A 16,999-nucleotide genomic window follows, 5' to 3' on the forward strand; every position below is an offset into this window, starting at 1 on the left:
GAGTCAGTACCTTAAACTGATCAACTGATCAACTTTATCAAGATAGTAACTGAATAATATTGAGAAAGTTTCTCATTTTAATGACTTAGAGGGTCTCATTTATTTTCAGCACATTGGCTGTAATGGGCTTCAATAGAAAGAGACGGGACATGCATGGACAGAAGTGCAGATGTTTCATAGAAGAGACAGATCCAGCTGTTTGTCACTGTGGACAGAGACTCCAGTCTGCAGTGTAAACCACAGCATCGTACAGTAACATCAGGCTTCGTGATCAAAGAAAGTTTATATCATGTCAACACTTCTGTCTGTATTCACACACACACCCACAACTGCTCATGTGTTCAGAGTTTCACTCGATGTTGCCCATGTTCTCTACAGATGACGCTGGTTTCTCTTTCCTCAGATGACAGGAAAGAGGCAGAGGAGAAAACGGTGAAATCGGCTAGAGCGGTGTGGGCGGGGCATCAGGGCCACTGTGGCTGCAGGGCAGATCATTTTTGAGGGGCATAAGGCCGAACCGAAGGGGCATGGCTGCCATGGCTGTTGTGACCTTCGTGAAATTCCTGTCCCGAGGTTACAGTCTCCTCACTGCTCCACACAGATCTAACGTTTTAAACTTTTCAATGGAAACTTTAGTCGATGTCACATCATGATTATGTATTTACGTGCAACACAGAAAATGTGCATAAAAACAGGCGAATGGAATAGCACCTACAGAGAGTATCCGTTAATGTTTCACATTCGTCAGGGTGTTGGCATCACAAGAATACTGTTTAAACTGACGAAGACATTTTGAGCGTCATCCTGAGAATGTGTTGGAACGAAAGGGAGAAAGAGGGCGGAAAAAAAAGAGATGGAAAGGCTGGTGTAGATGAGTACATGTTCAGGGAGGATTAGGAAAGGAAAGAGGTACAAGAGAGACACTGAGATTGACTTGGAATGTGAGGAATGACCCTCGTTCTCTGGGAGCTGTCCAAGCCTGACACACACACACACACACACACACACACACACACACACACACACACACACACACACACACACACACACACACACACAGAGCAGTTGCCGTCCCTCCAGAGAGATTCACTGATACACTGTACAAGAATCAAATTTTCACTTCTTTCTTCTGCTGTAATGTGTGTGTGTGTGTGTGTGTGTGTGTGTGTGTGTGTGTGTGTGTGTGTGTGTGTGTGTGTGTGTGTGATTACAGCAGCTGCTCCTCAGACTGGCACCACTGGACCTGTCTGATAGAGACAGAGAGACAGATCCCACACTGACTGACAGATAATAAGAAGAGTCAGCAGAAGCAGAATGAATGGAAGGATTAATGTTTCATAAGGATGCTGTCATCAAATTTTCACGTTGTTTGCTGTGACGAAGAATCAGACGAAATCACGTTTTACAGAGTCGGAATAGAAGTTTTATGATCTGACATAGTGAGGTCTGAGGCACACAGTTATGGTTAAAACTTTTTTACTGTTTGTTAAAATACAGTCCTGTCTGATTGTCAAGGCACCTGAAAGTTCACCGAAAAACTTTTACTTATTGAAACAGTTTCAGTGTTTGTTTGTTGTTGTAGTTTTACTCAGAAGTAGTGTAGATGAAAAAAAAAAAGTGATATAAAATGTGATATGATTCACGATTAGGGAATGATCAAGAACAAAACTTGTAGGTCAGAGCATCTCTGCAGCACTACAGTACTTCATTATAGTGATGTTTTTTCATCATGGCAGTTGGATGAAATTTGAATATTACACTTGGTCATATTGAGATTTCAATAACATTTAAATTATGTTGTAATTTGCAAATCCTACTTGCTAACTAAACCTGAATTTTTACTTTTTTTCCCTTGAGAATCATAAAATTTCCAACCTTAAAACCCCCCAGAATTTGGAAAGGCGAGCCCCTGTCCCCAAAAAATGTCAACAGTTAATTCAAAAGTGAAAAGCATCAGTTTTTGATCTTGCAATTCAGTTGTTTAAGTAATAGAATGTATTAAAATGTGGGCAAATGCCCACTGCAATTCCCACAACCCAAACAAGCATCTGCACATTGCTTGTTTTGTCCAAAGCCTCCCAAAAACAATGTAGAGTGACATAAAACATAAAAAGCAGAAAAAAAAAAAATCACTTTTAAGAAACTGGGAATGTTTTTTTGCTTGAAAAATTACTTAAATGATCAGTCAGTTATCAAAATTGTTAGCAATTCATTTTCTGTCAATTAATCAGCTAATCCATTCAGAGCACAGCCTTTGCCAGGTGCAGTCAGATGTCATTCTCACTTTCCATCTCTCCATCTGTTTTGTGTAACTGCTTATCCTTTGCAGGATGCAATGAGGCCGGAGCCGATCCCAGCTGACACTGAGCTACATTCTCAAGTTTATCATTGAAATTATGTACACATGACCTATTGGTTATGTACATATACGGTCACGCTTTGTTAAAATAATCTTCCTGTGGGGGGTGGTGGTGCAGTTAGAACCACGGAATGATCCTTTAAATCTCCTGTACAGTACACACTGACAGATGCAGCTGCAGCTCCATCTCTGCGTTACAACGCCGCCATTATTCCTTTACTCCTGCCTCTTGTCAACCTCTCTCACCCTCTGTCTCTCTCCACCTCTACACACATTCCCCATCACACACACGCATGCATGCACACACACATGCACATACACACACACACACGCTCATTCTCTCTCGACGCCCCCAAGACGCCAGAATAATCTGCCCATCCGCCTGGATTACTCTAAAGAGATATCTCACACGCGTCTCCACACACACACACACAGCAGAACATCTGTCGGCGCTGTGTGATGTCAGAACATGTCGCTGATGTCACTGCAGCAGCATGTGTGTGTGTGTGTGTGTGTGTGTGTGTGTGTGTGAGCTGTGATTAAAGAGCCTTTTTCTCCAGGGAGGTAAACTTTAAACTCTCGATTGAGTCCATTTAATCTGCATTACTGCTGAAATTAGTCAGTCGGTTGACTGACGGAAAATTCATCTGCTAATTCTGATAATCAGTCAAGTCATTTAAAGGGACAGTTCACCCCAAAATCCAAAATACATATGTTTCCTCTTACCCGTGTTACTATTTATTCATCTAGATTGTTTTGGTGTGATTGGCTGAATTTTGGAAATATCACTTTAAACTCCAGGAACTTCCAGCAGTAACATGTGATTAACAGAAAAATAATACACATAATAAATTATCCTTAAGTCAAAGCAGATCAGTCGATAATGAAAATCATTGATTTCCCCCCTAGAAGAGTGTCTGCTGAATCCTGAATTTGGATCCAGTCTGGGATAACTGTGCCTTTACAGAAGTGTAGTTCCTCAAACACACACTCAGTCATGTTCACAGCTTTCTGCCGGGAACATTTATCAGCTGTCCAACCTTCTTTCCTTCATCTATCTGTCTGTCAAACATCCTGATACTGTCCACTCTCAACACACACACCATGATAACAGCGTCCAGCTCTGCCCAGAGTGTCTCATTCTGGAGGTCATTTCCTGTCTTTTTCTTTCTTGGACCTCTCTTCTTTCCCCTCCATCTGTTCCTCCTCTCGTCCGTCCAATCCATCAGGTGTTTATCCTCCGCGGACTTACCGTTTATTTACATTTATCAGATTTATTTCAGCAATCATAATAGTTTCTGATTCCATCTCGATGATTTCAGCCACCTCACAGAGACCAGCTCCTGATGTTGATCCAGATGTGGAATTCCAGCCATTAGATCTTTATCGTCTCTCAGCATTGAAACCCAGAGAAAAAGAGACATTTTTTTGAAGTCCTGCAGACTCAATTGGATTTTGAAGAAAGAAATTATGCATTTGAGTTTGATAGTAAATCAGAGAATCTTACTGTGCTTACTGTGAAAGAGTAAGTGTATCTAATATGTACTTACAAACAGTTGTATACTGCGCTGATGTGAAATCACGACCAAAGCTTCGACTTTTGACACGTTAAGTTGATCGCTTATCACTCTCAGTCTTCCTCTCTGCAGGGTTTGTTCATGTCGAAGCGTCTCCTTCCCTCCCTCCTTCATCCCTCCATCCTTCCCTCTGTCCCTTTGTTGTGTGTCTCCCGTCTTATCTCCATGGTTACCTGAGGCACCGGGAATGTGGTGCCACCAAGGAATGTGTACAATTATTAAACCAGCCAGGGGCCAGACATGCATGCACACACACACACACACACCTGCATTCCTCAGACGTATGCACACATATGATACATATCACTCAGGCAAATGTAGCATACATATACTGTACATTCAAACGGTATTTTCAGTGTGAGTTAATATTTCTATTATATTTTTTAACATTTCTTTTACTTCTTGCCTGCAGAATCGACCAAAAAGTCAGTTTTAGTTGTGCATTCAGTCGGGCTGAATGGAGTCATAGTAGGTCAGTCATATCAGGTGTCTAAGGTTGCACTGTAACTTTTAGTATGATGAGGCACTAAGCTAAAAAAATTGCAAAGGTTTCTAATGCTTATAATGAGGGCAGGAATTTCATGAAGACAATGGCCGCCATGCCCCCTCAGTTTGACCTTATTTCCCTCAAAAAAACGATCTGCCCTGAGGCCACAGCGGCCTTGTTGCCCCGCCCTCACTGCCTCAGCTGATCTCACTCAATACACTTTTTAAACACCACTGACGCTGTGCACATGACCAGTTGCAGGTTCTCTCACTAGCCTGTTATGAAGCACTAGAAAACCAGGCTATTTATGACCACAGTTTGATAAATTTGCAACCTAATTAGACAAAAAAAACTATTGTAGTGTTACACACACACACACACGCCCACACACACACACTGAGGTGCGGGCGTTTAAACATCAATACAAGTGCACCTGAACTAAGTCATCTGACTAAACCTCAGTAATGCTGCAATCTGTGGAAATCACATGTAAGCAGTACAGTAAAACAGTAAACTCTGCAGCCCTTTTGATTATCTCCACCTCTATTCATCCTCCTCCTCTCCTCCCTGTGCTCCTTCTTTCATCACACATCAAAAGTTGTTTCAGGTTTTAACCTCTTCATGTGTCATTTTTGAAGACACACGGTTGGTGAGAGGCTCTGTCCTGCGAGGTTACATGATGAAGTGACTCTTGTGTCTTTCACTGACTTACAAAGTGCACTTTATAGTACCGCATCTGCCTGTCTGTAGGAGACAAAGTGGCTTTGAGACGCCTTTGATGGCTCGACTCGGCGCTGAGCTGCAAGGACGGGGCTGTTGCAGCGAGCGGCTGCCTCGACTCTGACTCATAACTTTAATCAAGAACATTTAAAGAACTTCAGCCTTCTTGAGTTTCCTTCTCTTCTCTACAGTTTTCTTCCAGTATCTTGCTTATTCTCACCATCTCCCCCTTGTTTGACCTGTTGCTGGCTGCCCGTTGCCGTGGTAACGGCCGTCTGATTGATGGGATTGACAGGCAATTCAGAGAGGCTGACCTGGGAGGCCGCCACTAATCCATAAATCCCATGGAGGTGTGTGTGTTGGAGGGAAAAAAGGGTCAGCAAAACCCTTTGTTGAGTGTGTGTGTGTGTGTGTGTGTGTGTGTGTGTGCATGAGTGTGACTAGGCAACAGACTGACTCCCACCGAGAGCTGGAGACAGACAGCTGAGAGAGCCACAGCAATGCAGTTTTTTATATTTTGTATTTTTACTCTTATATTTTGTTTGTGAGGTCAGTTGTCATCGGTTCAGAGTTTCATAAGTTTCACCAGAATGATTATTTGAACGTCAGAACAAACTTGTTGTTTCCCGGGTTCCAAAGCCTGAGTCCTGCTCGTGCAAAACTAGACACTAGAGGGGTACCTGCAGCGTCATAGTTTGAAGCGTAGGTCCGCTGAACAATCTGCCATATTTGGCCAGTTGGGAGTGACACTGTGTTCAGGGTTTAATTTGAATGTTTTTCTTCACTTGCCTGGTCGGGCAAGTGAGTTCCCAGATTTATGAGCCCGACATGGTGTTTAACTCATCACAGGAAAGCCTTACTTTTGAGTCCTGTAGCTTCTGATTTAAAAAGAAAAAATCAATTTCCCATTAGGGCTGCAAAAAAAGATTTTTTTTATTATTGTTTAATCATCTTTTTTTTATAGTTACAGAATGACCAAATTCAGTTCAGTTATGTAAATGCTTTGTCACTCATTCAAATCAAAGCAACAACCAACCACAAAACTGGCTCTGCCCTGTTTGTCTCCATTGACAAAGACTGGGAAAAAGACATTTTGAAAAGAAAAATTGCTGAGCTGCAACATATGTAAATATATTGGATTATTTCACAATTTGACGTACATTCAGCATATAAATAATTTGATTATTAATATTATTTACTTATTTTATTTTCTAGTTTTTGCTATTCTGTGCCTTATTTTTATTGAAGCAAATAATAATGTTGGAGTGGATGTTTCATTCAGCTTTATTCTCCTTTCACTAGCGGCTGTCACACAATCTTTTCTTCTCTTTTTTTGTCTTAAAGTGATCAAGTCTCCCTTCCATCTTGGCTAAAATGCCAAAGTCATCCGGTTCTGAGTCGGTGCCGCAGTTCAGAGCAGATCACCTGATTTGTCTGCGTGTTCAGTCGTGTGTTTTCAGTTAGAAACTTCCTCGGTTCAAAGGATCTGCTCTGAACTTCAGGTTGCTTCCCAAGCAGGTCAAACTTTAACCCTGGAATCAGGGGAATGCTTCTGGATTTTTCTTTCAATATCTTTGGCCCCCGAGGGACGTGTAGAGGCCTCGTTCTCCGTTTCCTGTCCATTAGATCTCTTTCAGACACACAAACACACTTTCACACTCACATATGCTCATATACGTCTTAAGCTTTTTTTTAAAGTAGAAATATTTTTCTTAACTGGACAATCTTCTATGGCAAAGTTTAAAGTTACAAAAAAGTTTCTTACAACTGCTTTCTTTTTGTTCAGAGTCGTGATAAAACATGTTAAGACTCTTCTTTAATAACATCAGAACTTTTGTCAGAAACGATGAAAATCACACTGGAAGTTGCAGTTTGAAAGTTGTTAAAATATGTCAAAATACTGACAAAGTTGCCTTTGGAGTAACAGAGTATGACTGGTTGGACAGATGGAGATGGATGGATGATGGATGAACACGAGTCTCTTCTGTCAACAGAAAAAAAAAGATGACATGTCTCTCTCCTCCTCCATCATCCTTCTATTCATTCATCAACCTGAAACACACTTCAGGCATTCCTCAGTGATGGAGTAGCACTAGTTTTTGCAGGTGTGTGTGTGTGTGTGTGTGTGTGTGTTTTGTCACCACTTCTGACAGAGCTGCCTGTCAGAAGGAGGAAGTCTGGAGATCACAGGTTGAACACCAGTGATGGATGATCAAAGAGTGTGTGTGTGTTTGTGCTCTGATGGTGAGACAAAGACCAGATAAGCGTTGAACTTGTTGTAACAGGGACAGAAAGACAAGTTGGTTGGTTTTTACGTCTGAGGATTTAAGCTGAAATGATACTTTCTGTCAAATTTGTCATGTGCCCAAACTTTGGTCTGCACATTTACTACAAAATGTACGACTGTCTGGATCGTACGAACTGACTGCTCATTTGTGAACACATCTGTCTGTGGAATAAACAGGGCAGCGTCCGTGTCTGTTTTGCATGGTTAATTAATTTTAGTTTATTGGTACCAAATGGAGCAGAGAGACCTGGCCAAGGGAGCAGTGTTTGGGATATATGTGCAGCCCTTTAGAGTGTAACGTTACATTTGAAACTGTCCTGAATCCTCATGAACATTGGATCGCAATTGTGCATATACGAGATATATATATATATATATATATATAGAAAAGCCCCCTTGTGAGGATGCTTTTCTGCTTGTGGCTACTAGTCTGTGAGCTCATATCACGTGCACACGCCTGTTTCTGAAACCCCAACCCACGCAGTATTTGAATACTGATTTGAACAGTGATCATGACAGTTTTGAAAGCGTCTGGCTCGGCCTTAGTTACATCTTAAAAGTGTTGCACTAGGACTTTGGTGCACGGTATATGAAGAGGAATTTCAAGGCTGCACAAAAACATTTAGAAACACAGTAAGAGTTTCTGAGGCAAAAGAAATTTTTCTCAGCTTAAATTTAACATCCTGCTTAAAATCACCTGGAAAAAAAATCTTGCATCTCAAACAAAAGTTCCTTTTATAAGAGTAAGTGTCCTTAAAAAAACGCTGCCTAATGGTTTCAGCACGTACCACAAAATACTTTATTTTCTTGCAACCCATGTCTCTCCTCATGTTTCCTGTTTTTTCCAAAGCGTGTTTTCAACAAAATCCCTTTGTTTTAAAAAATAATATGAAATGTCTCTCGTCTCGCCGCCTCCTCACTCTGGATCAAATGGTGTCATCAGATATGTCGTGTTTGTGTGGCTTGTCCCACTGCAGGTTAAAGCCGAGGTGCTGAAAATCGATACTCGTCAGGACCTTTATGATCTGAGAGTTTAAATCTGATCTTGCATTTTTATGCCAGTATTCAAGATTAGACGGTAAAGGCGTGTAAGAAAAGTCGCTGACCGGACTCAAACCAGGGAGGCTGCAATTCATGGTCCTTCCCAGTGTAAGAAAAATGATTGTGATCATTTTTACCCTCATTTTATCAAATTGATTGCTCAAAACCAGACAGAAGAAAAAAAGTTTTTAATGCTACAAAAACTAATGACCTGCAGAAATGTTAAACTAGTGATGCTGCCCCTCTGCTTCACTCTAAAATGAGCTCTCAGGACGCACACAGAGGAGATGTACAAGCTGGAGATGATTGTGATTAGCTATAATGTTATTATGCGCGTCATTGTGTTATTTCAGTGTGTTCTGTTTCAACCGGGGAGCGACTCCAAGGTCAGACAGACAAAACAGTCCAGCTGAACTCGTCTCTGTGTCTCTGTGCCCATGAGAGCGGTTTGTCATCGCCGTCTAACCAGCTTCAGGCCCGTTCAGGAAATGAACGAGGGATGACAAGCGAAAGAGAGGAGGCTGGAACAGAGGAGGTGTGATGGAGGAGCATCTGGTGCTTGTTAGCGACAGGGGTCGGCTTTGTGACGATGACTCGTAACCTGATGTGTAACACGACGTGACAGATCAGACGTGCTCTCAGGAGTTTCACAGGTCGAATGTTCAGGTCGCTGCAATGTGCAACAGGGTTTTTAGAGGCTGGCAAGTGTTTTGTTTTGGGTGATGGTTTTCTTCTTTCATTTCCATTAATTTCCCCTCATTTCCTTTCTATATTTTCTGTTTTTTCCCTCTTCTTTTCACCCATATATTTTCCATTTGTTCTTTTCCCTTAATTTCTTTTCTTTTACTTTCCTATGCTTTACTTTCCTTCTTTTGTCTCATGTCTTATCATTTCCTGTAATTTCCTTACTTTCCTTTTTTCATATCCTCTCCTTTCATATCCTTTTCTTTTCTTTAATATCAGTTTCATTTCCCCTTAGCTTTCCTTTTCTTTCCTACAATTTAATTTCTTGTCTTTCCTGTTCTCTTATTCCCCATCCTCTTTACACATTTCATTTCCATCCTTTTCTTATCCCTAACCCCCTTTTCTTTTCTGTTTTTCCTTTGTTCTCTAGTAATTTCCTATCCTATCTTTTACTTTTTTTCATTTCATATCTTATCCTTTCCTATCCTATCTTTACATTACTTTCCTTTTATTAATTTCCCCTCATTTCTGTTTTACTATCCACTTTGCTCCTGTGACACTGCAGATTTCCCCAGGACTAATAAAGGATTATCTTATCTTATCTTTCCTTTCCTGCCATTTCATTTTATATCCTGTCCCATAATTTATTTTATCCTTTCCCTTGGCTGTTATTTTGTTTTAATCCCTAAATGCATCGTCCATCATAACAAATCAGAAACAAATTTGGTTCTTGTTGTATTTCTGTAATTTCATTACAACAAAGTGGAGAGACGACATTTTCTTGCTCTAACTCAACTGTAAAAACGTCTAGCTGAGCAGAAATGTTCAGAAACAACCCAGACAAAGTTGACTATGTTTGAATATGTTCTTTAATGTACATTTCTTTCCTTTCTGTGTCTCTGCAGCTCTTCCATGTGGCCTATGTGCTGATTAAGTTTGCAAACTCTCCCCGTCCGGACCTGTGGGTTCTGGAGAGATCCATCAACCACGGACAGAACTACCAACCCTGGCAGTACTTCGCCTGTGAGTAGAAACACGTGCACACGCACATATATGTACATATTCACCTATACAGTGCATACATGCATACAGATGTGTGGGTCCAGATGTTATGAGGACCAAAGTGAGTCAGATTCCATCAGCATCACTTCATGCTTTCCTAACCTCCCCGAGGGTTCGCCTTAATTCTCCCTCTAATCTCAGAGTTAAACAGCGGCCCTGAGGGCAGGCGGCTCACTGGTCGGTTGGTTTGTCGGTCAGGTCGGGGAGATGGGGGGGGTCATTACATCACTGAGCTTCCAGCTGATTGGCTGTGGCAGCTGTCAGTCCAGGTGGGCTGCGGGGGAATTCCAGGCGTGACTGCCAACAGGTCGCAGCTTGATGTTTTACCTGAATAAAAGAGAAAGAGGGGCCTCACCTGTGTGTGTGTGTGTGTGTGTGTGTGTGTGTGTGTGTGTGTGTGTGTGTGTGTGTGAGAGAGAGACACAGTGTTTCCACATAATGAGCTGGCATTAATTAGCATTATTGAAAGCTGTGCCAGAGATGGCAGAGAAATGAATTCTTGACTCTAAACATTTGAGTACCGCAGCTTCTCAGTTTCACACATCTCAGATTGCTGGTGAATACATTACTGCAGATGTGCCACACACCAGTAAACTCACAAGGACTCACTGTCTGTTTGTTCAGCGCTGTCCAAACCAGATCAAGGAACCTGCATGTCGTCATAAATCTTAAAATTTGTGATCTACGAATGCTTTTTAGATGATCTGTATGTGATTTCCAGACAGTTCAGCTCAAATCTGAACCAAGTCTGCACCACTATATGAGCTTCCTGTGAGCCAGTTTACAGTTGTGGGGCTTTTCCACCTTCACTTTAAACCGTGCTGTGCTGATTTGCATCTCTATCACCACTTTTAATGCGCTTAGCAAGAGAGAGAAGTTTTTAAAAGTGTCTGCGTGTTCAAATGTCAGTTCTTTGTAGCTCCTAACTGAATCTCTGTGGTGTGAAGTTTCTCTCCTGCCTCATGCCTCGTGTGTGGGAGTCATGTGAAGTTACTGCTGATGAAAAGCCAACATTTCCCAATTTTACTGCTTCATAATCAAAGCTTTTGAATAACAAAATAACGCAGGACTTTTATTGTAAACAGTGTACAGGAAATGAAGTGTTTGTTCGACTTTTTACAGCCACTCGACTCGAGCTAAGCTCGTCATCAGTTACAGACACACCTTCAAGCATGAAGCCCCTCTGTAAGATGCAAATCCCTGCTGTGGGCTGACACATCGAGTTGAGTCAAGCCAGCACATGTGAATGGAAAAGCGGTTTAGGTTATTTGTTACCAGAACAAGGCAGAGTGTCAACCTGACAGTCAGCTTGATTTCGCCTGCTACGTGTTGTCACCTCCCACCTGTTGACAAAATGTTCCCGAAGCCTTTAAAGAACCTTTAAAGGTGGAAGATTCAGGGGGATGTGTTTGCATATGAGATTGAATATCATATTCAAACATGTTTTCGTATACAGGAAAAATTGTTCCATGGAACCTGTCATGTTGAACCACCATGTTTCTACAGTAACCCAAAGCAGACAAACCAAACACTGGCTCTAGATACAGACTTAAACATTTTTTTGTGAGTTTTGCAGTTTTTGTGAGGTTGGATCGTTCTCCGACAAGCTCACCGCCGACTGGGCCTTAAAACCTGAAAATTCAGCTCAATAAGAAAAGTCTCCTGAAACCAGATAAAATACTAGACAGATCTCGACAAACACTGCACCTTTTAACCAGTTTGAATACACTTGATGCAGTATTTTACAAAAGTAGCTTAACTCTTCTCCAGTGTGCAACACTGAAGTCAATCCACAGTGTCTTACAGTCAGGGGGAGTGTGTGTCTGTGTGTGTCTGTGTGTGTCTGTGTGTGTGTCTGTGTGTGTGTCTGTGTGTGTCTGTGTGTGTGTCTGTGTGTGTGTCTGTGTGTGTCTGTATAGTAAATAGTTCAGAGTAAATTAGCGTTGGCCACAAAGCTGTAAATCTCAGAGCTATTTGACTGTTTTAGTTTGAACTGCTGCAGCTGTTACACACACACACACACACACACACACTCTACAGTTAGGTTGGATTTGACATCTTGGCATTATAAAATCAGCCCTCTCTCCTCTTCTGTGTCTTCTTTCCATGGTGTTTCATCAAGCAAACTGAAATCTCAAACTGTCAAACAACTTTTACAGTTTAATTATTCCTAAAATATAAATTGACCAGCCGATGTTTATACAATAAAATAACTTCAATGATGATTTTCTTCAAAAATGTCCTAAATGTGGAGGATCTGTCTTGGTCTTGATGTGAACTTGATGTGAACAGTATCGTTTAGTTACTGGTACCAATAAGAACTTTGTTTATATAGCACCTGAAACACAACACAGTTGATCACAGTATGAATCAATCACAGTATTGAATGATTTCTATAACTAAAACAGGTTAGTCTAGAATTATGGTCAATTTGTTGGTGGACAGAAAATAAATTAATCATCAATAATTTTGATGAGTTTTTTTTTTTTTAAGCCATTTTTCAAGAAGAAATGCCAAGCATCCATTGATAAGAGTGAGGCTGTAGATTACACATCATTTGCTCCTCCAAGCATGTAGGAAAACCTACGGTGGCTGCGAAAGCCCAAATCTAGAGGCACAGTTTAGTTTGTCTGATCTGAGCTACTGTAGAAACATTGCATTGCAACACGGCAGCCTCCATGGAAGAGGACCTGTTCCCTCCGTAGATATAAACGGCTCATTCTAAGGTAACAAAAATCTAAATTAGTGATTATACACTAATGAAAACAAACTTATGAATATTGTGTTCATTTACTGTCAAGAAATCTCTTTAAATTTTGCAAACTGGCCCTTTAAAGAGAGAGTTTTTGAGAGTCAGTGGAAGCTGATGTTTCCAGATGTTGTGAAGCCAAAAATGCAGATGAGGTATATTTATGGAGGGTTGTTAGGACAAACACAGACCTCCAGCAAATGAGACCTTCCTCTAACTGTCACACTCAGACGTATCTTTAAAATGCCACAAGATGGTTTAACATTAGGAGACGTTCACACGTTTGATTAAAGGCTTTTCTCTTCTCTCCCCCTTTCTCTGCCTCTCTCATCATCTGTGTGTGTGTGTGTGTGTGTGTGTGTGTGTGTGTGTGTGTGTGTGTGTGTGTGTAGCCTCCAAGAGAGACTGTATCGAGCGTTTCGGACAGCAGACCATCGAGAGGATCAACAATGATGATGATGTCATCTGCACCACCGAATACTCTCGTATAGTCCCGCTGGAAAATGGAGAGGTGAGTGCGTAAAATATTTATGTGTGTAAAGTACTTTAATGTCAGTAGCTCTAAAGCTGAACTGGTCAGATAATCTATTAGGTGATCGACAGAAAACTGATTTGATAATAGATTGATTGTAAGTCATTTTTCAAGCAAACATTTCCAACTTTCAGCCTCTTAAATTTAAAGGGATCGTTCGGATTAGTAGGGTTGTATGAGGTACTTATTGATAATCTTACAGATGTACCTTGCTGTTAGACAGCCTTTTCCAACAGGAAACTGTTGTTATATAAGCCAAATATTGCTCTCTGCAAAGCAAGCAGACTCTTTAGGCAAAGTCGGTGGTTCTACCTCACAGAACATGGTGCAATAATTCAACAAACTAACTGATCGAAGCATCAGTAGACCAGCGACTCCTGAGTTTTGAGAGGTAAAATGACTGATTTCGCCAGTGGAGCCTGGTGGCTTTTGTGTTGCGCAAGAGAGAGCATTTATTAGCAACATTTATCACTGTTTTCTGCATTTTATGGATTTAAAAATAAAAACATTTATAAGGAAAAGAGACAATTATGTTTAGTTGTAGCATTATTGTCTTCAAGATGTTTCATTTGTTTTTTTCTACAGTATTAAATATTATTGTACATTTCTAAAATTGTGTATTAATATAAAACTGTTCTTAAGACAGGAGCATGCAGAACAATGAAATAAACAACAAGACATTATAAAGACTGTGTGTAATTGTCAAGACAACGCTCGCACAGCGTCGACAAGTACTAATTAAATCATATAGTACTACAACTTTGTCTTTTCCATGATTTTATATTATATATATATTTATATATATATGTATATATATGTACAGCTTGTAATGTTTATACTTGCACACCTGTTTGTGGATGACTGATAACGTCTTTGTCCTCTTCTCAGATCGTGGTGTCCCTGGTGAACGGTCGGCCGGGAGCGATGAACTTCTCCTACTCGCCCGTGCTGCGCGAGTTCACCAAGGCCACCAACATCAGGCTGCGCTTCCTGAGAACCAACACGCTGCTGGGGCACCTGATGGGCAAAGCGCTGCGTGACCCCACTGTCACCCGCAGGGTGAGACTGCCTGAGCTGACACCATGTTCTTCCATACAACTTCCTTGTGAAAAAAAAACATTTATTGACTGTTTTTATTTTGCTCCAAACTTGCAGATGAACATTGATTTTGAGGAGAAAATCTATTTGATTATTTTGACTGATTTTTAATATAAGAGGGAGGGAGTTATAATTTTTGCATCATTATTCTTATTTTCATTGAAAAAGATATTAAAATTATTAAGCTGTGATACTTGTGATGATCTGTACCAAGCAAAGACATTTTATTTATTTAGCATGATTATATTTAATTTAAAAAATTTCCAAAATGTGGAACTGTTCCTGAACTGAAAGACAAAAACACATGTTGTGTGTTGTTTTCATTTTGCAGTATTACTACAGTATCAAAGACATCAGTATCGGAGGACGCTGTGTGTGCAACGGACACGCTGAGGCCTGCAACGCCCAGGACCCCAACGACCCCTACAAGTAAGACGCCTTCAACCGATCAATGAACGTTGATGAATGGGAGTCAGACTGCGGTGTCATGACTCACAAACCCAACGCTGCGGCAAACCAACATTGTTTTGACTGGGTTTTGTAGCGTAGCTGTGCGCGTGTGGGTTTGCGTCCTCGTCTGAACAAAGATGAGAGGAAATCTCTGTAAACACAACAGGTTATAAAAATGATTAATGTCATTATAGTGACTCAGATGTGTCTTCCCAACTTCAGCCAAACCAACAGCCACCTACTATACTCACTCACACACACACACGCTCATTTAAACTCACTCAACGCTGCGAAAAGCACATTACAAAATACACACCCTCGAGCTATGAGGCTCTAATCTGAAGCACAAGGGTTCCAATTATTCTTTACTGTGGTTTCTTTCTGTGCCAGAGCTGTCTGTCTCCATCAGGACGACATACCTGCATACCTGTATGCAAATAAGATTCAAGATTTGTCACAACACATGAGGAGAGGAGGCAGTAAAATCTGACATTCCAATTAGGAGGAAGCATGAATCTGCCTTCAAATAAATAAATAAATTATCTGTCAGATGTCTTTTTCTACTGGAGATTTGACCAAGGCTGTTTCTCAAGCAGAAAACCAAGTCAAGGCTGAACACATCTCATTTGTCAGTGGATTATTGCTCTTCGATGGGGTAAAAGCCCGTATCGGTTTTGTTTTAGAATGTAAATTCCTCCACAATTGTCTTGTTTTGTCCACAACCTCCCAAAAAATCAGTCTACTGTCATAGCGGTATGAGAAAACACAAAATATTCGCACTTCAGAAGCTGGAATCAGAGAAATTTTTCTTTAAAAAACAACTCAAAACGATTAATTGATTATCAGAATAGTTGGCATTTAATTTGATAGTTGACAGCTAATTGAATAATCGGCTGATCTTTGCAGCTCTTGTCGCTTTGTTTGGTCCAAGAGCTGAAGCTGGACAAAGCCCGACAGGACTATTTGTCCAGCCCCTCCTCCACCATGATTGGACAGCTGGGACATGACAACGCGAAGCGCTCGGCGCAGAATAAACGTGAAGTGCCTCGTCGCGCTGCTACCGTTTTTAGTGCAGTGTAAATACGCGGTGCTCCCGTCGCTCCTCCGCACTATGTTTGGGGTTTTGCATCATGAAAATGAAATGGAATAAGACAGCTTCCCATTTCAATGCAAAGGAAGAGAAAAGGCGTGAGTACAGGTGGAGGCGGGGAGGAAACGAGGAGCCACTACTAAGTGACAATAAGAAGGATGATGGGAAGTGGTAGAAAAGATGTTTGTGTGTTCACGCAGTTTTATGAGCGTGAAACAGCTGGAGGTGGAGAGGAAGAAGATGGAGAGGAAGACGTGTTGTCTGATTACAACTTCCATCCAAATAAACTCCAAGTCCTTTATTTAGTTTTTATTGTTGAAGCGGAACAAGATGGAGCTTGTTTGAACACATATGGATGTAGTGGAGAGTGTGGAGAGTGTGTGTGTGTGTGTGTGTGTGAATTTCCAGATAAGTGTAGGTCTCTCTTGAGAAGTGGAAGTGGGCAGCGTGTGATTAATTTAATAATACGTTTGAAGGTCTGTGATGTATATGTGAGAATATAGCCTAAGTAGGTGTGTGTGCAGTTTATTTGCATGTGTGTGTGTGTAGCTACCTGCAGGCTGTGGAGGATTTTACAATAAGCCGTCATTACTGTTGAATCCACCATGAATCACACACACGATCACAATCACATATCCGCCTTTGAATATTTGTTGTCTGTGTGTCCTGTTTTACACATGCACGCTTCTATTATACAGTAAGTCACCACACACACGCAGATGATCGCACATGCATTAACACACACTTGCGCAGACTTGTTGAAGGTATCTGTCTCTTGTAAAGCCTGTGATGTTGCTCTTTTCACGTTGTTGCGCATGAGTGATTGGGGGAATTTGGGAGGATTTTAGAGGGAGGAGAGTGAG

General features: G+C 41.1%; 1 protein-coding gene across 1 annotated transcript in view; it reads left to right on the forward strand.

Annotated features, from left to right (window-relative positions):
- lama5 (laminin, alpha 5) overlaps window positions 1-16,999 on the forward strand; it is a 114,557-nt gene that overhangs the window by 35,541 nt on the left and 62,017 nt on the right. Inside the window, exons 3-6 of the mRNA XM_084720334.1 lie at window positions 10,061-10,178; window positions 13,359-13,477; window positions 14,387-14,557; window positions 14,928-15,025. Coding sequence (XP_084576460.1) covers window positions 10,061-10,178; window positions 13,359-13,477; window positions 14,387-14,557; window positions 14,928-15,025 — 506 coding nt within the window. The remainder of the gene's footprint in view (window positions 1-10,060; window positions 10,179-13,358; window positions 13,478-14,386; window positions 14,558-14,927; window positions 15,026-16,999) is intronic.

Source organism: Lutjanus erythropterus, chromosome 6 (assembly GCF_056507025.1).
Source record: "Lutjanus erythropterus isolate fLutEry1 chromosome 6, fLutEry1.hap2, whole genome shotgun sequence".
In the NCBI taxonomy this organism is placed as follows: Eukaryota; Metazoa; Chordata; class Actinopteri; order Lutjaniformes; family Lutjanidae; genus Lutjanus; species Lutjanus erythropterus.